This window comes from Diadema antillarum, unplaced genomic scaffold (genome assembly GCF_040938485.1).
Source record: "Diadema antillarum isolate AM-2024a unplaced genomic scaffold, OU_Dant_1.0 scf00000128, whole genome shotgun sequence".
NCBI classification, from domain to species: Eukaryota; Metazoa; Echinodermata; class Echinoidea; order Diadematoida; family Diadematidae; genus Diadema; species Diadema antillarum.
The window spans coordinates 4,824,867-4,851,419 of record NW_027271017.1 but is presented as its reverse complement, the minus strand read 5'-3'; the positions used below and the strand labels follow the sequence as shown (position 1 = coordinate 4,851,419).

General features: G+C 36.8%; 1 protein-coding gene across 1 annotated transcript in view; it reads right to left on the bottom strand.

Annotated features, from left to right (window-relative positions):
- Positions 1–25,624, bottom strand: part of LOC139720500 (scavenger receptor cysteine-rich domain-containing protein DMBT1-like) — a 125,783-nt gene extending 100,159 nt beyond the window's left edge. The window contains exons 1-8 of the mRNA XM_071631853.1: positions 25,369–25,624; positions 18,813–18,908; positions 16,430–16,532; positions 15,524–15,750; positions 13,283–13,378; positions 9,304–9,378; positions 6,301–6,486; positions 195–527 (exon numbers count right to left, since the gene is read on the bottom strand). Coding sequence (XP_071487954.1) covers positions 195–527; positions 6,301–6,486; positions 9,304–9,378; positions 13,283–13,378; positions 15,524–15,750; positions 16,430–16,532; positions 18,813–18,908; positions 25,369–25,624 — 1,372 coding nt within the window. The remainder of the gene's footprint in view (positions 1–194; positions 528–6,300; positions 6,487–9,303; positions 9,379–13,282; positions 13,379–15,523; positions 15,751–16,429; positions 16,533–18,812; positions 18,909–25,368) is intronic.
- Positions 25,625–26,553: the final 929 nt, after the last annotated feature.

The window sequence follows — 26,553 nt, the reverse complement described above, 5'->3', positions numbered from 1 at the left end:
TTCACTCACTTCTCATCATCAAACAACGTTATAGTAACGTTGTACTGAGGAATTAGTTAGGCCTACCTGTTTGCTTAAGCTCAACCCCCTGTCTTTTATTGACCCTTCTCTTTACTTCGGGCAAATTCGTTAAGCATTATCTTTTCTCTGAATATTTGCATGACTTAGGAAATATAAAAATGTCCCGCACTTACCTGTCGGTATGCACGCCACACCAACATCTTCATAATGTGCGCAGTTGTGCACCCCGTATTCGTTGCTTTGACAATCTTCCAAAGTACTCTCTGTGCCAGTGCATTGGACATTGTCGAGCAGAATCGGGCCAGATCCCTGGCCGTACTCGGCGCAGCAAGAATAACGTAAGGCGCCCTCAAAGCCCAGCATCTGACACACCACGTGAGCGTCTTCGATATCCCACAAGTCGTCACAGACAGTCCCCCATTGACCATCGTAGTAGACTTCCACTCTGCCTTGGCTGTCGTCTTCCCCTCCAACAAGTCGGACTAGAATTCCAGTAGCCGTGGACTCTGAAAATAAAAACATCGTCTTCGATTAGATACAGTGTTTTTTGCCTCGCATTATTCATCGATAGTTACTTGAAGCTTTATAGTTTATAATAAAAAAATAAATTTCACGAGGTATCATTGTGGTATAAAGCGTTTTTCGTTCCCTTGATTTCTTAAAAAAAGAAAAAATACAGAAAAAAAGAGAAACAAAGTTCCACCTTTTTTTTACAGAGTTTAAGAGAGTAACTCTAAGGTTTATAAAAATGTAAACAATTTGTTAAAAATTGGGCAATCCTATACCCATTCAAAAAGTGATTAATATGAGAGAGTTAGGAGGTACCGTTTCGTAGAAAGGGGAGAAGAGAGGTAACGCGTGTGGCTCTCTCAGGCTAGCTGTGAATGTGCTCAAGGCTATTATATAGTTGTGAATATATAAATGTATGCATATAGGCCTATATAAACACTGATATATGGTCCCAGACCGGAAAAAAAGTCAGTTATCTTGATTTGGCTTTCCTGTTACGCCGCCAAACTTTGAAAGTAGTTAGAAGGAAAAGGTGAAAATAAATAAAGAATTTTGATTGAATCATTTCTTTAATCAAGAAAATGTTTATACATAACCAGGTCAATTATCTCTTTAGATAATTGCAGGTACACATTGAACATACTGTACAACACAAATAACATCCATGATCCAAGAAGGTGAGTTATTCTGACATATTCCGCTCAGCTACAGAGAATCGTACAGAGAATGAAGCGTTGTAAGGACTACTGATGCCGATTTTGTAATCACATCAATCATTTCCTCAGTAGTTTCAACTTCTGTGGTTACTGAATAAACACAATTTCAGAATAAAAGTGACTATTTGATCTTGCAAAGAATGTTTAAGTAAATAGCAAAAAATTAATGCAATGAGTGTCGGGTAATGTGTGGTTGGGTACAAACTATAGAAGATGAAAATAAACCCCTCGTGCAGGAAAAAAAATCACATTACTGTATTGTTGGCAGAAGCAACGTATTCTAGCAAATAAAACCTAATGCACTGCAAAACAAAAAGTGAACTTTATTTCTTTCAATACAAATTTTAACAACACTAGCACAAGAACGAAAACCGTATAATAATTCATGGTCACGTCAGAATATTTGTTTCTTATTTAAATTAATGACTTTCCCTATCTGGAATTATAAGTAAAACACAAAATGTATAAGTAAAACATAAAATAAAAGTACTTTCGTTAGACATAATTGCTCATTATCAAAACACCTTCAGTACTCTGGACATCTGTTGGGAATACTATTATTTGCGGAGCAGTTGTTGAGTCAGTAGTTAATCGAGTGGTTTCAGTGTCGATAATATGTATATATATGCAATTATATATGGTCCATGACAAAAAAGAACGTCAGTTATCTTGATTCGGCTTTCCTTTTAAGCCTCAAAGCTTTGAAAGTAGTTAGAATGGGAAAAAATTAAAACAAATAAATAAATAAAGAAGGCGAGTTATTCTGATATATTCCGTTAAATTACAGAGAATCCTAATATGCGGCTTTTTGCGAATGTCGAGCTGGGTGGTCACATAACACTGCGACTGAGTTCATTATTTCATGTGTCTAATCTAATTTACTGAATTTTACTGAATTTAATGATCTTTTTTACTGAATAAATTTCGTTATTGGGTAATGTAAGTTAAAAATAAGGGGAAAAAACGTCGTTAAAAATGACTGCTCATTATAACTACACACCTTCAGTAGTCTCAGCTTCAATTGTAAATACTATTGTTTGCGGAGCAGTTGTCGAGTCCGTCATTGCTTGGATGGTTCCAAGTGTCGTTTCTTCTGTTGTTACAGGAACAATTGTTGACTCAGTAGTAATTTCAGTAGTTTCAACTATTGTGTCCACTGTTGTTCCAGGACCAGTTTTAGACTCAGTAGAGGCTTCCATTGTTTGAAGTGTTGTAAGGACTACCGTTGCCGATTTTGTAGTCCCATCAGTCGTTCCCTCAGTAGTCTCAGCTTCTGTGGTTCCTGTGTACAATTCCATAATAAAAGGGACGATTTGATCGTTAAAAAAATACCCCAATGGATATCAACAAATCAATGTAACGTGTGGGGATGTGGATGGTGGGGAATCAAACGTTAAAAGGTGAAAAAATACCCTTACGCAGGAAAATAGGATCACAGGATACACATTAGTGTTTTTGTCTTTTTTTTTGGGGGGGGGGAGGTCGACGTATTATATAAAATTAAACCAAATGCACTACCAAACAAAAACAAGAACTTGATTTCTTTTGATATAAAATGTTAAAACACAACCACAACATCAAAAATAATCATAATTAATGGTCAAGTTAGAAGATTTAACTTTTGCTTTCGTTTCGTTAGACATAATTGTTTATCATTACTACGCACCTTCAGTAGTCTCAGCATCTGTTGTGAATACTATTGTTTGCGGAGCAGTTGTTGAGTCAGCACTTACTCGAGTGGTTTCAAGTGTCGTTTCGGCTGTTGTTACAGGAACGATTGTTGACTCAGTAGTTACTTCAGTACTTTGAACAGTTGTGTCCACTTTTGTTACAGGGGCAGTTGTTGACTCAATAGTTACTTCAGTAGTTTGAACAGTTGTGTCCACCGTTGTTACAGGAGTAGTTGTTGACTCAGTAGTAAATTCAGTACTTTGAACAGTTGTGTCCACTGTTGTAAAAGGAGTAGTTGTTGACTCAGTTGTACCTTCAGTACTTTGAACAGGTGTGTCCACTGTTGTTACAGGAGTAGTTGTTGACTCAGTAGTAACTTCAGTAGTTTGAACAGTTGTGTCCACTGTTGTTACAGGGGCAGTTGTTGACTCAGTAGTTACTTCAGTAGTTTGAACAGTTGTGTCCACCGTTGTTACAAGAGTAGTTGTTGACTCAGTAGTAAATTCAGTAGTTTGAACAGTTGTGTCCACTGTTGTTACAGGAGCTGCTGTTGACTCAGTAGTTATTTCAGTACTTTGAACAGTTGTGTCCACTGTTGTAAAAGAAGTGGTTGTTGACTCAGTATTTACTTCAGTACTTTGAACAGTTGTGTCCACTGTTGTTACAGGAGCTGTTGTTGACTCAGTAGTGACTTCAGTAGTTTGAACAGTTGTGTCCACTGTTGTTACAGGAGTAGTTGTTGACTCAGTAGTGACTTCAGTAGTTTGAACAGTTGTTTCCACTGTTGTTACAGGAGTAGTTGTTGACTCAGTTGTACCTTCAGTACTTTGAACAGTTGTTTCCACTGTTGTTACAGGAGTTAATGTAGACTCAGTAGTGAATTCAGTAGTTTTAACAGTTGTGTCCACTGTTGTTACAGGAGTAGTTGTTGACTCAGTAGTAACTTCAGTAGTTTGAACAGTTGTGTCCACCGTTGTTACAAGAGTAGTTGTTGACTCAGTAGTAAATTCAGTAGTTTGAACAGTTGTGTCCACTGTTGTTACAGGAACCGTTGTAGACTCAGTAGTGACTTCAGTAGTTTGAACAGTTGTTTCCACTGTTGTTACAGGAGCTGTTGTTGACTCAGTAGTTACTTCAGTAGTTTGAACAGTTGTGTCCACCGTTGTTACAAGAGTAGTTGTTGACTCAGTTGTAGTAAATTCTGTAGTTTGAACAGTTGTGTCCACTTTTGTTTCAGGAGCTGTTGTAGACTCAGTATTGACTTCAGTAGTTTGAACAGTTGTGTCCACTGTTGTTACAGGGGCTATTGTAGACTCAGTAGTAACTTCAGTAGTTTGAACAGTTGTGTCTACTGTTGCTACAGGGGCAGTTGTTGACTCAGTAGTGATTTCAGTAGTTTGAACAGTTGTGTCTACTGTTGTTACAGGGGCAGTTGTTGACTCAGTAGTTACTTCAGTAGTTTGAACAGTGGTTGTGCCCACTGTTGTTACAGGAGTAGTTGTTGACTCTGTAGTAACTTCAGTTGTTTGAACAGTTGTGTCCACCGTTGTCACAGGAACCGTTGTAGACTCAATAGTGACTTCAGTAGTTTGAACAGTTGTGTCCACTGTTGTTACAGGAGCTGTTGTAGACTCAGTAGTGACTTCAGTAGTTTGAACAGTTGTGTCTAATGTTGTTACAGGGGCAGTTATTGACTCAGTAGTTACTTTAGTAGTTTGAACAGTTGTGTCCACTGTTGTTACAGGAGTAGTTGTTGACTCAGTAGTAACTTCAGTAGTTTGAACCGTTGTGTCCACTGTTGATACAAGAACAGTTGTTGACTCAGTAGTAGCATCAGTTGTTTGAATAGTCGTGTCCACTGTTGTTACAGGAGCAGTTGTAGACCCTGTAGAAGTTTTGGTTGTCTGAAGCGTTGTATGAACTGCTGTTGTCGATTCTGTAGTCACATCAGTCGTTTCCTCAGTAGTCTCAGCTTCTCTGCTTACTGAATAAACACAATTGCACAATGTGAAGACGATGCAATCTTCCAAGGAATATTTCAACGAGTGGCAACGAATGAATATAAGGAGTGTGGAGGGATCGGTGGTGGGGGGCCAAACGTTAGAAAACGAAAATTATGCCTTACGCCGGAAATTATAGTATCACATGATAGGTATTACTGAGTATTTCATTTTTTTTTTGGGGGGGGGGGGGCATGGTGACGAAGCCCCTTGTCAAATGAAAGCATTTCCATTCGTAGAGTTCAAGTCTCTTGCAATTTTTTGTTGAAATATTTAGAACACGGTCGATCTGTACAATGATTTACTTCCAATTTTATCATTTTGAATAGGTTATGGATAAAAAATCGAACCATATGGTTACAGACAAGTAAGAATTGCAAACTTAAGATTTTGAGAACTGATTACGTTCCCTGGGGTAATGGCAGTATGGCGAAGGGCAGTGGGTGGGAGTTATATATGGATAATATACAGATTATATATACCATGTACAATTGTAAGCAGTGGGGGGGGGGGGGGGGGTAGCGTTCCAGACTGCAGTTTGTCAAGGCATAACATTAATTCAAAAGGGAACTGACAATTCTTCAAAAAGTAGCATACATAATACTTGAAGAGTTTGTTCGCAAAAACCGATATATCCATATTTGTCAAATGGAGATATTTGCGATTAAAGGTCAAGAAAAATAAAGAGAATAATAGGAAAAAATTTTGCTTCTTTTGACCATAACTTCAAAAATGTACCTTTATGGTGACCAATATATCATTTAAAAGGTATTATTTTGTACTTTATGACAGAGATCGTACTTCAAAATCTTCAAAAATGGACTTATCGGTTTTTTTGCGAACAAACTCTTCACTTATTCTCCCACAACACATCGTCACTCACTATCAACGGCGAACGAAAAATGAGGATTACTTGATGATTAGCCCTTGATAACAGGGAGTTCACCTTCATTTTTAACATGGTACATGGTTAAATTCTATCCAAATTTGGGAAGGTGATAAAGTTCTATTGAAACATCATGCAAACATGGCATTCATTTTTTCCGGCATTTTAAAGACTTTCATAGATGAATCAATACCAGAACAATACATAAAAAAGTTGATTATTGGTGAGCTATGAAAATTTTCGTTCGTGAGTTGAGATCGTTGAAATCCGATTTAACACTCGTCGGACCTGAATCCAATCTAACATAATTCGATCTAACACAATGTCGAACCTAAATCCGATATAACACCTGTCGGACCTGAATCCGATGTTACACTGATCGGAACTGAATTCGACTTAAAACTGGTCGGACCTGAATCCGCGGTAACAATGGTCGGAACTGAATCAGATGTAACAATAGTCGTACCGGAATCAAATGTAACATTGGTCTTCTCACCTGAATCCGATGTAATACTTGTCGGACCTGAATCCGATGTAACACTGGTCGGAACTGAATATGGCGTGACACCGGTCGGTCCCGAATCCGCAGTAGTGTGGCTGTCAGTCGTGTCAACTGCTTGAGTAGTGTTCACTGGAACCGTGGCAGTATCATTCGAGGTTGATATTTCAACGGGAAAGTACTCTGAGGACGAAAAGTGGACATCAAAACAGTATCATAAATTCTTATTCTGTCTGGCTTAACTGTTAAAATTTCCGTGTTGTATATCAAAAACATATTGCTTTATTTCTTCTCCTTTTTAGTAACAGAATCAAAGGACAATTGCTTAGTGATTATATTCATTAAATATTCAATTCCTCTATTTCATTCCACGTAGAATTATATGCTATTTCACATATCATAACAAGTTGGTCATGATCTATCACTAAAAAGATTGGACCCGTAGCCCCATCTTTGCCTAAACTATACCAGCTCTTTAGCTGTCGTGAAATTTTAGATAAATCATGTCAACGATGAAGGCTGTGGTGATGAGTAGGATTGTAATGAAAAATTACGACTTCGATGGGGAAAAGAATAAGAAAGCGCACGCTTTTCAGTGCATTGTACTTTATTGACAGAGATTGCTGTTGCGGAATGCACGTCTTCTTTCTGGTGATGGGTGATGAATGTCGATAAAGGAACTGGCAAAAAACGATCTCACTATAAAGGCACAAATAGCTACTAAAGGGTTTTTTTTTTCCAAACTGATTTGAAGGTTTTTGCTATATCATACAATGTTTCTAGCAGCCAAGTAAACAGTTTAATCAAATCAACTGACGAAGAAAGGCAAGGTATAAGGAATAATTTTTTTTTTAATTATTATTGTGAGAGAGTGTGTGTGTCTGATCATAACAAACCTATTTCACAACCCTTCCAAACACTTCCTGCAATAAGGGTCGAAATAACTTATCAGAAAAAGTAATCAATATCAAAAATACATACAAAATTCAAGACATCTTCAAGATTTGTTTATAGTTGCAAGTATTCGTTACCCATGACAAAGAAGACAAAAAAACCATTATCATATAAAACATAGCTTTTCAAAACATAGCCTTGAGATATCAAATTCCTATATATTATGTCCAAGTTGGAAGAGACCACAATGACACCTGTTGCTGAGAGGTCTGTTGTTGTTCCCTCTGATGCATTTCCAGCCATGTCACAATCAAGATCCAGCCATGCAATTACAATATCTGGGCGGAGAAAAGTATCAACAAATAACATACATTCAGCAATTAATTATGTTTGTTCATATTTTAAATGGCACACATCAAGCAATCACATTATATCTTTATATTTTATCTATAAATAATGAATGCAACTATCTTTATCTGAAATAACTTACGACACTCACTTAAAAAAGAAAATCGTCAAGAATATGTACCCAGTACCAAATTCTAGTTTTTAATCAGATTACATGGAACAATTTGTATTGTGATGACATCGTCTTAAGTAAGCACGTATAATAGGCTTTGTTGCTTGACTATAATATACTTTCCCCGGTGGCCTTCGGTTTCATCGGCTCTTCCTCTGGGGTTGATTACAGTATGTTGATAGAGGTCAACTGCGATATTTCATAGCAGACACCATGAAAGAAGGATTAAAACACGTACGCACCTTGTGGTGTAGGTTACATAACTGTAAAACTGTAAACGACTATACACGTGCGTTTAAATAAAAAAAAAGCTGATGTGTTGATGTACAGGATCAACTCTTTGGTAGGCAAGGCGCGGGTAAATCCTTCAAACTTATTAAAGTAATAATCGTCATGTTTCAGATCAGTGTTCACGAACTTTTAGGCTGAAACCTATCCACAGCCATCCGGACAGGCTGGCTTCTTGAAATACTGTCACCACTCCATTCACTGTCATTTATGATGTCAAAATCGGTAGGGGCTATCGATTTCCATAGACATAGTACTTAATGAATCCTTTAATTATTCACATTTGCCATGGATATTCATCTTTATCAATTTTTTCCTTGCTCGGAAATATTCCAAACATTCCATCAAAATGACGCATCAAATCTGCGGTCTCCAAACTTCAAATATTCAAGAGTTCCCCGCTTACTTATTATTACATGGAAGTAAATTGGTCTCTACGTATATGAAAGCCACGAGAGCATTCAGTTTTGGGCGGGGTTTCTTCCGTGCAGCATAGATATTACAATACCAACGTCAACCCACCAGATTTTGTTGATAAATACAAAGGGTCCCTCAGGTAGGATGAGGGATACCCTTTCCCACATCCTCCCTCTCTTGTGAGTTAATCCTCAAAATTAACATACTCTAGCACAAATCATATCAGAGATTGTTCCTTCTTGCTGATAAATACTTCAAACCAAACTATCAAAGGTAAAGAATGGATCGACTTTAACATTTAAAAATGTAACTCTCCTGGCACCTGGCCTAAGAGATATGATTAAAGATATGAAGAGTTTGTTTGCAAAAACCGATAAGTCCATATCTGCCAAATGGAGATATTTGCGATTAAAGGTCAAGAAAAATAAAGAGAATAATAAGAATTTTTTTTTTGCTTCTTTTGACCATAACTTCAAGAATGTACCTTTATTATGTAGTGACAAATGTATCATTCAAGAGGTATTATTTTGTACTTTATGACAGAGATTGTACTTCAAAATCTTCAAAAATGGACTTACCGGATTTTGCAAACAAACTCTTCATATTTTCTTCTTGGTTTTTTTTTTCTTTTAACAAAAATCCACTTTATCTAAGTTTAAACACCCTACCCCACCCCCCCCCCCCCACCCCCAGCCCTTAGAATCCTCGTTATAAATTGTAAGGACCTTCTTTACACCACAATCCTTCATACGCTTCAGTTATATAAACACTATCTGTGGTAGATGTATATAGCGGCGAGGTTCAAGTGATGTCACTTCGAAAAATTCAACAATACCTGTCAGACTGCTGGCAACGGATTTCAGGTTTCCTCCTAGACTGACCAGCACAGACTGGGAGTTGTCGCTTGTTGCCGCTTCCAGAACCCTCCTTACAGAACTTGTCGCAGTGTCTGAAAACTGTCAAAATATAGCAGCAAAGCCAAGCTCTACAAACGTATTTCAAATATGAAAAAAATATTGCATATTGCAGCGATGGCTTTATTGCGCCTGAAATTTTTAGCTCAAGCAGTAGAAAATTCTATTCATCGGCGCGTCTGGTAAAATTATACACATCCAGCGATCGTCTTTTATGTCTCCGTGTTAGAAAAAGCTAGAAAAAGAAAATAACAAGTGCCAACAGGAAACGACTCCCCGCTTTAAAGGTAAGGCCGTCATTAGTTTAGGCTAATAAGATGCATGTAGCAACAAAGCAGGACTGTAAAATGATACTTTGTTGCTGGTTATTAATTTATGAAAAAAAAAGCTCATTCGGAGCGCCATATCCCACAAATCTACTGTCTGTTTATAATCTATGATAGCACATAATGGATCAGATTCTTTCAGAATGGTAACAGCTTAAACTAAAAACTGTATTCAATGATAATATTTCACTGCCAGTATTACATGAGACTTGGAGAAGTTTCGGAGTTTAATTCCTTTTCACGGGACAGTGTATGTGTACGTGTCTTCGTAATCCGCGTTTGCGTATTTATGTGTGTTTGTGTGTGTGCACTGAAGTAAGTGTATAGAATGTACATAGAACCCTTGAAATTACTGTTTGATGCCAATCAAAACTAGTCTGTATAGGACCTTCAAAATAACTAACTTTTTCACTTCATTTTTTATTTTTTTTAGGATTATAACTTGCCTATAAAATGACGTACCTAATCTCAACTAACAATACTAAAGAATCTTAAGGAATAATGACCCTACAAACTAACGTCACAAAACAATGTTATAAAAGGTATAAGGATTTTGTGTGTGTGCGTGTGTGTGTGTGTGTGTGTGTTATAGAATACAATATAACAATCATTCACAAAAACAAAAATTACAGTTTAAACTGTGGTTAAACTTCTGCTTACGATTTCCTAAACATTTCTTGAGAAGTTAAAAAATGAATCTATATCAGCAATTTATATAAGACAACAGCATAGGAAATATGTCAATGCCGAACGAATAAACGATCACACACACATACATACACACACACTAGAATGTAATGACGAACGTTTTTTTTTAATGTCCCTTGCCTGTTCGCGCAGGTTTTGAAAACCTTCAGACGTTCCATCGTTGCACGGTATCTCCTGCTGGTATTGTAAGGTGATCACAAAGTGGACAACGACACTTCCGGGTCTGGACAAACGTCACGTACACCACACACACACACACCCACACGAGAAATGATTGCAAAATAAATGATTTTCAGCCATTTCTTTAGAGTCTTATCATACTTGAAGCTGAGATTCAAAGACGAGTTTGAAGATTAAATAGTCTTCGTCCCAAAACATACCTTACATTCATAAAACTCAAGTTTGTCTATTATTCTATAAAGATATTAGATGTCCGAATTTTCTGGCAACATAGGGATAAAATGCTAACCTTATAGGCAGTGAAAGGACTGTGAAGAGGTTGGCCACAGCTGCATTTGCCTTGACAATCAATTGTGCAGACATGCCGAAATGTGAATGATTACCTGATTTCACTAACTGTTTTTAGGCAGTCATCTTATTATCTTCATCAACTATATATAAATCAATGATTGCAATTAGTGTATCTACCCGAGGTGTTTGCAAAATAATGACAATCGAAGAGGAATCACCGACTAACTATGTTGTGATCGACCCCCTCTGAAAACGACCAGACATTATATGCGCTATATTTGATAAAGGAACCAAAATAAAATCAATTCATCTGGACTTACTGTTTTAATTACAGTAAGTCCAGATGAATTGATTTAATTTTGGTTCCTTTATTGATCGTTACCTGGATGAATCACAACTTACACCATTTGCTATATTTGATAGTTGTTAGCGACAGACTAAACGTGCTACGTATTGACTGAGGCCGTGTTACTTACGAGAAGCATATCACTGCTAAGCGTTACTTACGAGAAGCATATCACTGCTAGGCGTTACTTACGAGAAGCCTATGACTTCTGTCCCTCCGTATGTTGAAGCTGCTTCATCGGCACCAAACGCCTCATTAATCTATTGGTTTGATATACAGAGTAAACAGCAAAGCGCAGTGTCAGCAGATAATTTCACTGCCATCAGATAAAACGTAAATCAATCATGTCCATGTATGCAGATGTATTCATATAGATATCACAATAGGCCTAAAATGTGTGTTAGTGTGTGTGTGCGTATGTGTGTATAAACGTGTCTGTTTGTATGTGTGTGTTTGTATGTGTGTGTGCATACTTTCTATATCATTAGCACAATGAACGTGTAATTTATTGATTATCAGATTGACATTAATTGTACAGGAAATTGCATACTTCTGCGAAAGTTTGTTGTTGGCATCCAAGTAGATAATAGGATAGATCTAATTTTTAAAAAAGTCTATAATATATATAGATTGGAATAGTACTTAAGTTATTACGTACGTTTTCTTGCGTCAAGGTAGGGCAGTGTATTTGCATTCTGTTCGCGAAATTCTTCAACCGTATTCTTTATGTGTATTGCATCAATACAGTCATTGTTAATGTATCAAAGATACTATCGCTGTTGGATCCAAATGCGAAATTTCTTTCTTACCGATAGGATTATAGCTTCCTCTAATTCCATGTAAGCTCGCGAAGTTGGTGACGAGTAGTCCGGAATAAAGGTTTTGTTGGCGAGTGATATGCTGCCGGTTACCGGGACAGGTGCTTGTGGAAATAAGAACACTGCGTGTTAGTCATTCGTTGAAAGGATGGTATGTAATAGTAATAAACTTACAACATGTCAAAGGAGGAATAACCAACTCTCCATCAGTTGCAAACTGTCAGACACTGAATTCACATCTGTTAGTACAATCATTTGTATTTAATATAGAAATCCTCCTCCAGGAATATAGACTATCGTATTCTGTACCTAAGATTGGTCGTTTAAATCAAGGGTCATGCAAAGACTAGAAAAAAATATAATCATTTGTCAACGAGGCAAATCGAAATAGAACGTGACAATATTTACGTGTGAATTTTATACAATTTCTCCAAAATGCATATTTTCAATATTTAGACATTCATTCATTCATTCAATCATAGTTTATTTCCAATCAACGAAAATCAAAACGTAGTACAAAGTATACATGTCATGAATTAATATTGTTCAAACATTTGCAAAAGATTCATGTAGTATCCGAGATAAATTATATAACAACATATTATATATATATATATGAAGAGTTTGTTCGCAAAAACCGATAAGTCCATATTTGCCAAATGGAGATATTTGCGATTAAAAGTCAAGAAAAATAAAGAGAATCATAAGAAATGTTTTGCTTCTTTTGACCATAACTTCAAAAATGTACCTTTACATGTAGTGACCAATATATCATTTAAAAGGTGTTATTTTGTACTTTATGACAGAGACCTACTTCAAAATCTTCAAAAATGGACCTATCGGTTTTTGCGAACAAACTCTTCATATATATTATTTACAATAATTAGGAGGAGCAATATACATATACTTCGTGGGCGTGCGGAAAATAGATACGATTATGGCAAATAGTGATCCACTAAAAAGCAAAGCTTGTTGGACGTGGATCGCTAGATAAATAATGAGTAAATAATATATTATTCGAGAGGTTTTTTTTATAGCTATTGTATTTGATATAGATTATTCTGTTCTGCCGACATGTTCTGTCGGCAAGTGAAAGAAAGTTCAAAAAAGAAAAAAAAAGTCGAAGGAGGTGCCAGGAGCTACGTTTATTTAGGAAGAGAGTTAGTGGTTTGGCTATAACTTCGCTTTTTGCAAGATATTCCTACACTTTCAGTTGACTTTCATAGAGCATATCCAAGTACGACACGTGTGCTTATTGCTGCTAGGACGAAACTTACCAGCTATCCTTCCCATGGTCTGTGTGGTCAGCTCGGTGGTACTCCTGTTTGTTGTCATGACAGTAGTGGTCGTTTGTATTCTTCCCGCGCCCGAATCTATCAGTAATAATAGGATGCACGGGAAAGCAAAATAACAGACACTGTCACAAACGAACGAACAGAATGTAGTCGTTATGTGACACAATGAACCTCATGAATAACTTCGATCTTCGGAGTCGTAGCTTTTGCACTATAGTTCACATCTTTCTCTGCCAGTCAGGGTTAGGGTGTTTGTGCAGTAATGGTGACACGACATGAAGTTTTGCTCCTGCAAAACCGGTCTTATTTTCCCCCGAGGACTTAGTTAATGTTTTGTTTGTGGGTAGAATTCATGTTTGGCGGCTTGTCATGGAACCGCTGCAGTTATAGTAGGACACCTACAACAGCGTCATCTAGTGTTGGAAGTTTATTTGTCTTGTACCAATGCCGTGATTTGGCAATAAGCCAGTTCGTAATTAGCTCAGGCTGCGTTCACATAGAAGTATACTATTCGGGTATTCGGGCTCGTTTTTCGAGGGCACGCGAATAGCTTGAATCGAACGATAGGATTTCCTCACACCGGTTCACATAGGAGGGCACTATTCGAAAGTACCGAATAGCTGCGAAAAGTATAGCAAAGTGGGAATCGAACTTGTTCGATTTTCTTGCAGCGTATACCGTCTCTCGTTTATGAAGTAATGTCAATTTTGGTCTCGATTTGCCCTTTAGCAAAAATAAGCATGTAGACTGACATTCTGATGCAGTTTAGAAATTGTTAATAATATTTGCTGGGATGTAGGAGGAAGAAATCCTCACTGCATGGGATGGTGAGTTGACGGTGCGGGTGACGGTGTATTCGGTGCTCGAATAGCGAATACCGAGTACCGAATACCGAATACAGAATACCGAATACTTCTATGTGAACGCAGCCTCATGGGCACGTTGGTACAAATGACCTTTCTTTTTTCTCAATTGGTTAGGCACTTCAATCGTTTTCAAAGAGACATTATTCGTCGCTACCGGGAAGCTTACCAGTCGTAACAATTCATGGAATTAGTGTTCAAATAATAAATGAACTTGCATAGACCAGGTGACCAGGATGGTCCGTCAATCAACCATCGGGGAAGCATCCATTTCATTGTTTTGCTTTGAATGCATTAAAAACTTGTTTTATTTATATTGCCAAATACCAGGTTTGCTGTCAGGTGGATGTACTGGCAAGCAACATTTACTAGGATGACATGAATAATCATTATATGACAGATGCTTATCTCAGTGAATTTAAAAACCAACGTGCCTCTTGGTACAAATGACCTTTTTCTGCTCATGCGCAAAGTGGAACTACGAACTGGCTTATTATAAAGCTTTGTCTATAATAGTGATCACGAGTCAACCCCGATTTCTCTTCTTGTTATTGCGCTCGTTGTTTCCTTCCATTCAAACCAGTACCAGGCAATGCTGAAGGCAAATTATACTTGCAAGGGCCTCTTTTTAAAGCACTGCCAAAGCTGAATGCTGAAGATTCCATAAATTCTAAGTATAGAAGACTTTGGTCAGAAAATCATGATGAATAGAAGACGATTTGTTCAGCCAAGGGTTCGTCTCGAATGAAAATGTAAGGGCAAAGACTAGAGATCAGTAGCGATCTGGGAAGAAGGGTCGATACTTCGAATTTTCTAACAGAACGAAAACAACGTCAAGATACAGTTTTGGATCACGAAAGTGTTTGTTTTTTTTTACGTCACATTCATTAGTTACTCTCATGGAAATGAGCACTTCGAGGAAAACGCGAATATCAACTCTCAATACGTTGACTAATACGTCTACGCGGACTCATCAAACTCGTTCCGCCATTGATTAAATCAGCCTAAATTCTCCGGACGGCCCATTCAAAATCAAAGTTTGCTTCTTTTTTTTTCAGTACAAAGAAAGTTCCTGTCAGGCATGTCAGTCGTGTAGTCAATGAGATCAATTGGCATGCACAATTTTCTTGATAGGCAGTTGGTTCAGTTTTGATTCTGTCTGACAACAGCCTTTCCACCATTGCACATTTTGTGATTCAATTCAAATCGTTCTCGGGAGGTAGCCTATGATATGATTACTCTGTAATACAATATTATTCTGTAATATCTTAGGCACTTGAAGAAATTTACTTTGCTCGTCGGGATGGTCATTGCAGCATGACATATCGGACTAAAGACGTTTTCATGCAACCCAACTTACCTCGTGTGAGTATTACCAAGAGAGTAATAACAACTACCGCAACGATGTCGAGCAACAAGAAGATCAGTATTCGCAATATCCACCGCAGGGCCTTTCCCGGGGACTTGCTTCCATCGGGCTCATGGCGTTCTCCATCCCCGAGTCGTGGCGGGAACACTTCGTTGGGGCCAGCCACCGGCCTGTCGTAGGGCGATTCGTTGAGGAGTGGGTGCACCTGTCGAAAGTTCCTGTGTTTTACAACATACAATGTAATGTGATAACAAAAATTATTCATACTCTCTTTACTCGGTAAGACTCTCGGACTAGAACTATGTGAAAGCCATTGATTTTGTAATATTTCACTGGTTTTTTTTTTTATTTCCTTGACCTTGTCATTTTCCTTGTGTGTGTGTGTGTGTGTGTGTGTGCGGCCACTCTTTTAATATTTATGACTTATATATTTATATATAATACTTACTTTTTTGTCAATCTTTCAAGTGTACTTTGGTTATTTGATAATTTGTTATGTATATTTTATTATACTTCATGATGTTTATTATGTAATTTCTTGAACATTATGAAATAATGCTTGTTAATTGCTTACAATACTTGTTTCGACGTTTGCTTGTTTTTCGTGAACGAATGGAAATGAAAAATAAATCTCAATATACCAATTTTACAACAATCCAATGACATGACACATCTAATCGGAATTCAAGTTATCGTCAAGAAAAATCAGATACCTCCCCAGTAGTTACAGTTAGCCTACAGACCTTATTTTATTTTTCTGGTACAATATAATTATATCTATACACACAAATCTAAGAGTAAGGAAGTCTCGCAGGCGACTTCAGTAGTGCCGTTTCGATTTTTTTGTTGCAAAAACCTAAAACATCAAAGCCACCTTTTTAATTCACGAACTCTAACAACATACCTGTCAGTTCTCCATCCCCGCGTAGGGATGGGGTCGAGTCGTGGAGACCTGTCCCAGCTAGCTGCTGGCTGGCTGCCGTCGGGTAGATCGGGTCGGCTGTTTGATGACAATAAATATCTGGGTCATAACATTATTAAGTCATGTGCAAAGCAATGACCATTACTACGGAAACGGTAAGAAAAAACGTTTAATTTGACAATATATTTTTATTTAGTACCTAAAAGAAATTTTAAAGAAAAAAACTTTCTGTACATCATGAATCGTAATAATTATATATATATATATATATATATATATATATATATATATACATATATACATATATATATATCTTTAAGACATTCAGCAAAACGAGAATGCTTTTGTTTGACATAAAATATCATAATTGCTGTAACAATGGTTGTATGAATGTCAGGGAAGTTTCGATGGGGAAAAAATGCAAGTTGTGATTTTACAAGGAAATATCTTGTACTTCCAAGTAAACCCATTCCAATTTATCTTTGAAGTGACACTTCAAATGAACATAAATGCCATAAAATGTTGGATATCCATGCGAGAAAATTTTGTATATCCAGGGCAACAGTGTAAATGAATGTAAATTATTCAACAGAATATTGTATTAAATTCCATTTCATTTAGTCCATTTCCAATACAAAACAAAATATGCAATTGCTTTAGACATTTCATAACACATAATTACACAAAATTAGTGCAACACTGTAATAAAGGAAAATACCGTGATGTGAAGAACGATAATGAGACTTTCAGGACAAAACGAATCAAAATTCTTGGAACATTGACAGAAAGCCTGCTTAAAAGCAAGGCTTGCATTTTGATTTCTGCTTATAAACATAACTGCTTACAAAACTAACAAACTTCTCAAATTAGTCTGGGTGCGAGAGGCTGAACAATTTGCCGTATGCCCGATGTTGTTTGTTGTTGTTGTTGTTGTTGTTGTTGTTGTTGTTTTTTATTTTTTTAACCGAATCTGGATGACGCAATCCTGCTTTCTCGAGGGTTTTGAGATATTCATTCATGATGGCCGCCAAAATGGCCTCAAAAAAAAAAAAAAAAAAAAAAACTCTGAAATGCCCATAGGCTCCATCTTAATCGTGAAATGTTATTAAAAACATTGATAGTTTTACCATATTTCGAGGGTGCTGAATCTGAATCAGTACAATGCAAGATAGCCACAAAATAATAATGGCTCCAATAAAACAAAATTTCCCGTATATTTCCTTTCTATAAATGGTGAACAAAAATGTGAAAACAAATGTTGGTTCTTCCCCATTTCGAGGGTGCTGAATCCAAATCTGCATGATGGAATTCTTGAATCCTTGAAGCCTTAGAGATATTCAAAATGGCTACCAAAATGGCCATCTCAAAACAGTCATTCAAATGTGTTTTCTTTTAATCGGTATAAAAAAAGAGCAATTGAGAACAAAATTGGTGGTTTTATTATGATAAGAGAAATCCAAAGTTTAGTTTATGAAAATTGGTTTTGGAATGGCTGCAATATCAAAAACAAAACGATCCTAATAAAAAGTTGGACGCACCTTTTATCAGGATGGCTTTTTTTTTTTACTTTGTTTTTGGAAATCTGAGCCACTTCAAAACCGATTTTCATCAGGTAAGCTTTGAATAGTATAAAGTTTGCTCTATATTTCATTACAAATTTTGTTTGATGGAAATAATTGAATTGAATTGGATTGAATTGAATTGAATTGAATTGAATTGAATTGGATTGAAAGATAAGAACAGATTGTTTGCGATTAGTAAGTAACTCGTGAAGAACTCCAATGTCCTACTCTGATACCATTGTGGAATAATCAATGATGAATATTGTCATCGATGGTATCAAAGACCTTGGATAAGTCCAGGAATACACAAATAGAATGATGATAAAATTTATCATTGGATTTTGAGACTTTATCAATGGGGGCCAGCATTGCCTGCGATGTGTGGCCGTTTGTTGTTTTCTTTGTGTGTGTGTGTGGGGGGGGGGTTGTGTGTTGTTGTTGTTTTTGCCGAAACCAAACTGCTAATCAGAAATGATTTATGGATATTTAAAATCCTCCCTTTCTCGGTTCCTATGGACTAGAATTACCTGAGAAACTTTCGTAGCGAAATAAAAACTTCATGTATAAAAAAGACGAAAGACGCAGCAGCAATGCTGTAGGCCTACAGGGCCAAAAAAAAAAAACCTAAATCTAAAAGGAAAAATATTTTTCTGGTACAATATAATTTATCTATACACACAAATCTAAGAGTAAGGAAGTCTCGCAGGCGACTTCAGTAGTGCCGTTTCGATTTTTTTGTTGTAAAACCCTAAAACATCAAAGCCACCTTTTTAATTCACGAACTCTAACAACATACCTGTCAGTTCTCCATCCCCGCGTAGGGATGGGGTCGAGTCGTGGAGACCTGTCCCAGCTAGCTGCTGGCTGGCTGCCGTCGGGTAGATCGGGTCGGCTGTTTGATGACAATAAATATCTGGGTCATAACATTATTAAGTCATGTGCAAAGCAATGACCATTACTACGGAAACGGTAAGAAAAACGTTTAATTTGACAATATATTTTTATTTAGTACCCAAAAGAAATTTTAAAGAAAAAAACTTTCTGTACATCATGAATCGTAATGATTATATATATATATATATATGTATATATATATATATATATATATATCTTTAAGACATTCAGCAAAACGAGAATGCTTTTGTTTGACATAAAATATCATAATTGCTGTAACAATGGTTGTATGAATGTCAGGGAAGTTTCGATGGGGAAAAATGCAAGTTGTGATTTTACAAGGAAATATCTTGTACTTTCAAGTAAACCCATTCCAATTTATCTTTGAAGTGACACTTCAAATGAACATAAATGCCATAAAATGTTGGATATCCATGCGAGAAAATTTTGTATATCCAGGGCAACAGTGTAAATGAATGTAAATTATTCAACAGAATATTGTATTAAATTCCATTTCATTTAGTCCATTTCCAATACAAAACAAAAAATGCAATTGCTTTAGACATTTCATAACACATAATTACACAAAATTAGTGCAACACTGTAATAAAGGAAAATACCGTGATGTGAAGAACGATAATGAGACTTTCAGGACAAAACGAATCAAAATTCTTGGAACATTGACAGAAAGCCTGCTTAAAATAAGCAAGGCTTGCATTTTGATTTCTGCTCATAAACATAACTGCTTACAAAACTAACAAACTTCTCAAATTAGTCTGGGTGCGAGAGGCTGAACAATTTGCCGTATGCCCGATGTTGTTTGTTGTTGTTGTTGTTGTTGTTTTTTTTTTTTTTTTTTTACTTTGTTTTTGGAAATCTGAGCCACTTCAAAACCGATTTTCATCAGGTAAGCTTTGAATAGTATAAAGTTTGCTCTATATTTCATTACAAATTTTGTTTGATGGAAATAATTGAATTGAATTGGATTGAATTGAATTGAATTGAATTGAATTGAATTGAAGTGAAGTGAATTGAATTAGATAAGAACAGATTGTTTGCGATTAGTAAGTAACTCGTGAAGAACTCCAATGTCCTACTCTGATACCATTGTGGAATAATCTATGATGAATATTGTCATCGATGGTATCAAAGACCTTGGATAAGTCCAGGAATACACAAATAGAATGATGATAAAATTTATGATTGGATTTTGAGACTTTATCAATGGGGGCCAGCATTGCCTGCGATGTGTGGCCGTTTGTTGTTTTCTTTGTGTGTGTGGGGGGGGGGGGGTTGTGTGTTGTTGTTGTTTTTGCCGAAACCAAACTGTTAATCAGAAATGATTTATGGATATTTAAAATCCTCCCTTTCTCGGTTCCTGTGGACTTGAATTACCTGAGAAACTTTCGTAGCGAACTAAAAACTTCATGTATAAAAAAGACGAAAGACGCAGCAGCAATGCTGTAGGCCTACAGGGCAAAAAAAAAATCTAAATCTAAAAGGAAAAACAAAAAAAAACACCATGAAGACGCAGGACGATGAAGGCTTGCAAAAAAAAAAAAAAAAGATTAAAAAAAAAAACTTGTAAAACCTGCCGTATCCGAAACCTCTTGTGTGTGTATATATTAGCGGAATGAGAGTTAGAAGAGAGAGAGAGAGAGAGAGAAATAGGGAGAGAGATGTGCAAATATCAGACGCTATTTTCGTATATACATGTATTATAATAATTTGAATATAGTATTTATTTATTTATTTATTTATTTATTTATTTGATGTAATCCGCTGTGTGTAAATTGAATATAGTTTGATATTGGAGTTTATGTTTAGGAAGAGAAGATTGTGAGAAAATATTTTTTGAACCAAACTGATTATTTTTGTGTAAAATGTGTTGATTTGAGTTATATATTTACTGAATAACAACATCTGTATTAATAAGTATAAATGACCGGCATACATAATTGATATAATTTTTTTTTGATAATCATTGAGAATAGTGATATATGACGTTGTATTTGTAATATTTGTTTTTGTTTTGTATTATAGGTTGATCTCAGTGTGCAATGGTTAAGATGAATAAGATTGACCCTTTGTTGTTCTATGCATTTTTTTTTTTATTGCTACATTGTATTTTGTATTTTTAATGTATTCATGGCCATTTGTTAACAATGTCTGTAATTCAGCCTCTGGGTTGCTTTAGATATTTGATGAATAAAACGCCTCTTCAATTTCCTTTTCAAAAAAAAAAAAAAATCACCCCAAATCATGGCGTCATGGAGACTTATACTCTCCTCACGCCACCTACGCCAATCCGCGCACAACCAAGCTCGAGTGTATCCACTGGTATAGCGTTTTAATTGTTATTTCGGCATTCTGGTGAACTCTTGCTGTGGCATGTACTTTTTGATGTTACTTTGCAATGTACAGTATGCTGGTATGTATCTGCACTGTATTATGTCATCTTCTGTATATACGTTTTGCTATTTAATGTACATAATTATGTTCATCAACATTATTCAGGGCTCCATGGAAGACCACTATTTATTGGTGAATGGACTACCCTGACAAAAGATTAGAAATAAATAAATAAATAAAATAAATAAATATTGCTATAGAAGCTTTGTGGGGATCAAACAAGAAATATTAATTATTGCATTCTGTTACGTATCAATCTTCCATTCATTGATATACACTCATGAAAAAAAAATATTAAGAATTTTTTCAGCCACTTTATGTCGTTTCGATATCTTTTCATCCTATTAATAGCTATTCCATGTAATGGTCATCGTCAAACTAAAAAAAAAGAGAGAAAATATGTTGGGATATATAAACTTAATAATTCGAGTTATTCTTATGAAGAGTACTATGAAATTATTTCAAATCTTACTTTTTGCTTGAATCCAACTTTTTTTTTTCTAATTACAGTCTCATGGGTAGGTAAAAAGTTAAAGGGTAAAACAATGCAGTCATTAGAACAAATACTTCTTTTATATAAACAGTTTCTCAATAAAATTATTATCTCTTTTAAAACGGGCTTCATAGGTGCCACGCGAGTCACGGAAAGAGTTTAATTCGGGGTTTACAGTAAAACTTGGCTTTTAGATGTTCAAGGGTGTGCTCTGGGATAAAATTTCATGCTATAGAGACAGTCTGCAATACATCTACATTTTTCTTTTTGTGTGTGTGTGATTATTAATCATTACGTGGCATCTCGGTGTTGCTTCAAAAACATATGTTTAGAGAGGCAGATTTATAAATTGATGGCTGCGGCGGCTGCTTGTAAAATTACTATCAAAAGAAAGATTCGAAGAATTTTTCTTTTTAAATCTTAACAGAAACAAGTTATCGTTAACAGAGAAGGAATATAACATTTTAGCATACATGGAAAATTATTCCCGGAAAACTCACATCAACTTCTTGAGTAAAATTCCGTCCAGGAACACAAGTATCCTAAACAAAATGAAAGATTATTTCCTACCCACATAATTATTACAAATCCTGTACTAAAATATGATTTTCCCATACCCGTCCGCAACTACGGGACTTCAGCACGGGGTGACACGTCCAAATTTTTGCTTGACTCGCTTTCCTTTTTCGAGACAGTGCTATAAGTTAACAATGAAGTTTACTTCTTCAGCACGAACGAAATTTTCCTTAAAACAAAAAAAAAACAAAAAAAGGCTGACAGATTTGTTTGATTACAATTTAGACTTGATGACTCTGTTCTCGACATGAAATTCTTGTGGAAGGCTATAATATCATTAGACTATAGATAGAAAGGGAAGTGGCGGCAAAATAGCGCCATAATGATCATGAAACTATTCCGTTCGTAACTCGCCATGACTTTGTAGTGAAATGATAATTGCAAACCTGAAGTCATTAATGTGCTTGTATACTGGTATTGACCTCCAGATACAGATTCGCCCTGCGATCTCCAATGTGCCCTATCTCAATAAAACTACGTTCCCACTCAGCCGAGTTGTAGTGGCGAATTAGGGCGAGTTGCCTATGTGGTAAAATGAGGCACTCGCGAAACTCCCGCAAAGTTCTTCATGTATAACTCGGGAAATCTCGTAAAAACTCGACATGGTTCGACGTAACTCGGCCCAACGCTGCTAGAAGTCGCGAGCATATCCCCCTGTCATCACAGGTTTACTGAAGAAGTCAGTAGCATGTATCACTGGTGATACGTATATGGTACAGTATTGGTGGAGATGAGATTTGGGCTTTTAACTTTTTTCGAGATACCAAGAAAATACTTTTATAGTACAGAGCATACCATTTTAAGAGGAATTCAAAGTTTATTTGATGAAAATCGGGTTTGGAATGACTGAAACATCCAAAAACAAAGTAAAACAAAGCGATAGTAATAAAATATGGGTCCCACACTTTATTAGAATCGCTCTTTTTTGGATATCTTAGCCATTTCAAAGCCAATTTTCATCAAATCAACGTTGAATTCCTCTTAGAATTACATGCTCTTTCATATTTCATAAGAGGTTTCTCATTATCTCGCCAAAAATGTTAGCAACCTGAAATTAGGTCTCAACCAAAACTATACGATCCCTTTAAGCTAATTCCACTTGACCAGAGCAGTTTCAAGTTTATCTCTAGTAACGTAAAGGGCATTTGTCTAGCGGCTCCCAGGCATGTTCAGCTGTCACATTATACATCATATTTCACATCATTTTTGCTACCACTTAACATTCATATTTAGATAGATTAAAATGAATATGAAACCCTCCCCTTTTCCTAGAGACAATTCTTAAGCATGGATCTCACATTTGTCTCAAATTGGTAGCTTCATTATAATTATGCCTGATAATAGACACCTTTTAAAATCAATGCCTTTATTCATGAGTAAAGAAATAATCAGCAACGGTAACTTCAATCAAGCACAGGAACACAATACTGATCCCTTGAAGTAATTTCATTAAATTATTAAAAAGGAGATACGTGCATATTGTAAGACTCGGAAATCGAACCCATGTCCCTTTTGTTCTGGAGCCAGACGCGCTATATGGTATACTTACTGAGACAAAATCACCGACCATTTGGAGAGAGGCAAAAGTGTTGCGTTTCCCACGCCTTTGATCGAATGAAACCTGTACAAAGCTTGGAACGAGCTCTTGATAACTCTTTGGGAGGTCATAAAAAATCAAGTCGAACATTGGTCATCCCAACTCATAATACTAAGCTCAGTGTGAGTCGTATCGCGCTCGGTTCACTCGGCTAAGCGGGAACGTAGCAAGCATATACACCTCATCCAGACAGACAAATCGATTAAAATTTAATAGTTGAAGATTTCAGCAGGGTTTCCACTTAGCCGAGTTACGGTGCCGAGCTTTGGCGAGTTGTGGCGAGTTGCCTCAAAGGGGCACTCGCGATCAGCAGGGTTCCCACTTAGCCGAGTTACAGTGCCTAGCTTTGGAGAGTTGTGGCGAGTTGCCGCAAAGGGGCACTCGCAATAACTCGCTTTAAAGGGATGGTGCAGTATTGGTGGAGATGAGAATTGGGCTTTTAACTTTTTGCGCGATACCACGAAAACACTTATGATATAGTACCGAACATACCATAAAAACAAGAATTCGAAGTTTATTTGATGAAAATCAGGTTTGGAATGACTGACACATCCAAAAACAAAGTAAAACAAAAGCGATCGTAATAAAGTGTGGGTCCCACACTTTATTAGAATCGCTTGGTTGTTTTTTTTTTTTAATATTTCAGCCATTTCAAAACCAATGTTCATTAAATAAACGTTGAATTGCTCATAGAATTACATGTTCTTTCATATTTCATAAGAGGTATCTCATTATCTCACAAAAATGTTAGAAACCTGAAATTAGGTCTCAACCAAAACTATACGATCCCTCTAAGCTCGTCATGTAACTCGTGATAAATCGCGATAAGTCGGCACGACTCGGCGTAACTCGTAGTGAATCTGCAAAGCTCCCCGTGAACTCGCGAGTGGTTCCAAAATTTTTGAACATGTTCAAAATATTCCCTAACTCGAAGTAAGTCGTGCTGACCTCGTTTTAAACTGGTAATATACTCGTACTACTCGTAACAAACTCTCAATACTGGTACGAAGTTCGCGATGAACTCTTCGTAACTCGCCACCTTCAAGTATACACGTGAGTTCTGCTCGAGTTTTGAAGAGTGCGATACGAGCACTACGACTCTACTACCAGCAAGGTTTCCACTTACCCGAGTTGGAGTCTCGAGTTGTGCCGAGCTGCGCAAGCTTGGACTCGCGTGAATTCGCTTGAAATTTAACAATTTTAATGAGCTGCGCATGAGTGATCTACGAGGCAACATCCAGTTTACTACGATAGCTGTACGAGTGAGCCGAGCGTGATACGAGTCACACCGACCTTGGTGTGAGTTGTGATGACCTGTGTACGATCTTAAACCGAGCTTTCATCGAGTTATAAAGAGCTTGTTACGAGCCCGTTACGAGCCTGTTATGAGTTCGCGCAATCCCTGATGTTCGTTTTGGCCTCCAGTGGGGTCTTTTCTCCCATTTTCTTCTACTGGGACCTGGTCTTGTGGGTCTTGTTTAGAGGCTTGGTCTTTTGACTGCCTCTGTAGCTCATCACGGATGATTTGTTCTGTTTCTACTGTCTCTTCCTGCTCTTCTACCTCTACTTCTACCATTGCTTGATTGATCTCCATTTCCTTTTCCGGTTTTTTCTTGGATTTCTTGAGCCAAGGCATGTTTTTTTGTCTTAATTTTTACGTAGTTCTAGAAATGTAATGGCAGTGACCTATTTGTGCACGTGCACGTGAGTTTAGGGTTAAATGAATGTCTTCTGTCTTGAAAACGCTGGGAAAATGTGAATAATTCCATATTAATAGGTCAGTGCAATGCACTCTGAATTAGCTAATACAACAGTCGTTTTAAGTCGCAGAGCTCGATCTAAACTCTAAAGTTATCCCGAGTTACATGAAGAGCTTTACACGAATTATCGCGAGTGTAGCAAGGTTCCCACTTAGCCGAGTTAGAGTCTCGAGTTGTGACGAGCTGCGCGAGCTTGAACTCGCGTGAAATTTGTCAATTTTAATGAGCTGCGCATGAGTGATCTACGAGGCAACATCGAATTTACTACGATAGCTGTACGAGTGATCCGAGCGTGATACGAGTCAAGGATTGTTTCCAAGCCAACTAAAGTTACGCTGTCTACGTCGGTATCTGTTGATGTCAACTTTTTTTATGTCATTTCATATCAAGTAAAACGGGGGGGGGGGGGTGATTTTGCGCCATGATGGATTCAGTAAAGAAAACGTGAATGGCTCCAGATTAGGGAGAGTAACATGATACAACACTGGAGTTACACTTCGTTCTTTGAAGTCACATTATTACTCAGGTTAAACATAGAAGGGTTCTTCAATTACAGAAGCTTTGAAAAGACAGCTGTGTATTTGAACAAAATAATTATTCATCCACACTTTGACTACTGTTCCATCACGTGCATGGATGAAAGGGAACACACGTGCGACCTGCAAAGACTCCAGACTATACAAAATATAACTTTACGCATGTTGTTTGGCATGGATGCTCTATGGAACACCAGGAAGGCAGTATACATGGCACCATACAAATAGACAATTGCAAGAACGCTTGAGGAAGCACGGACAGGTGTAGT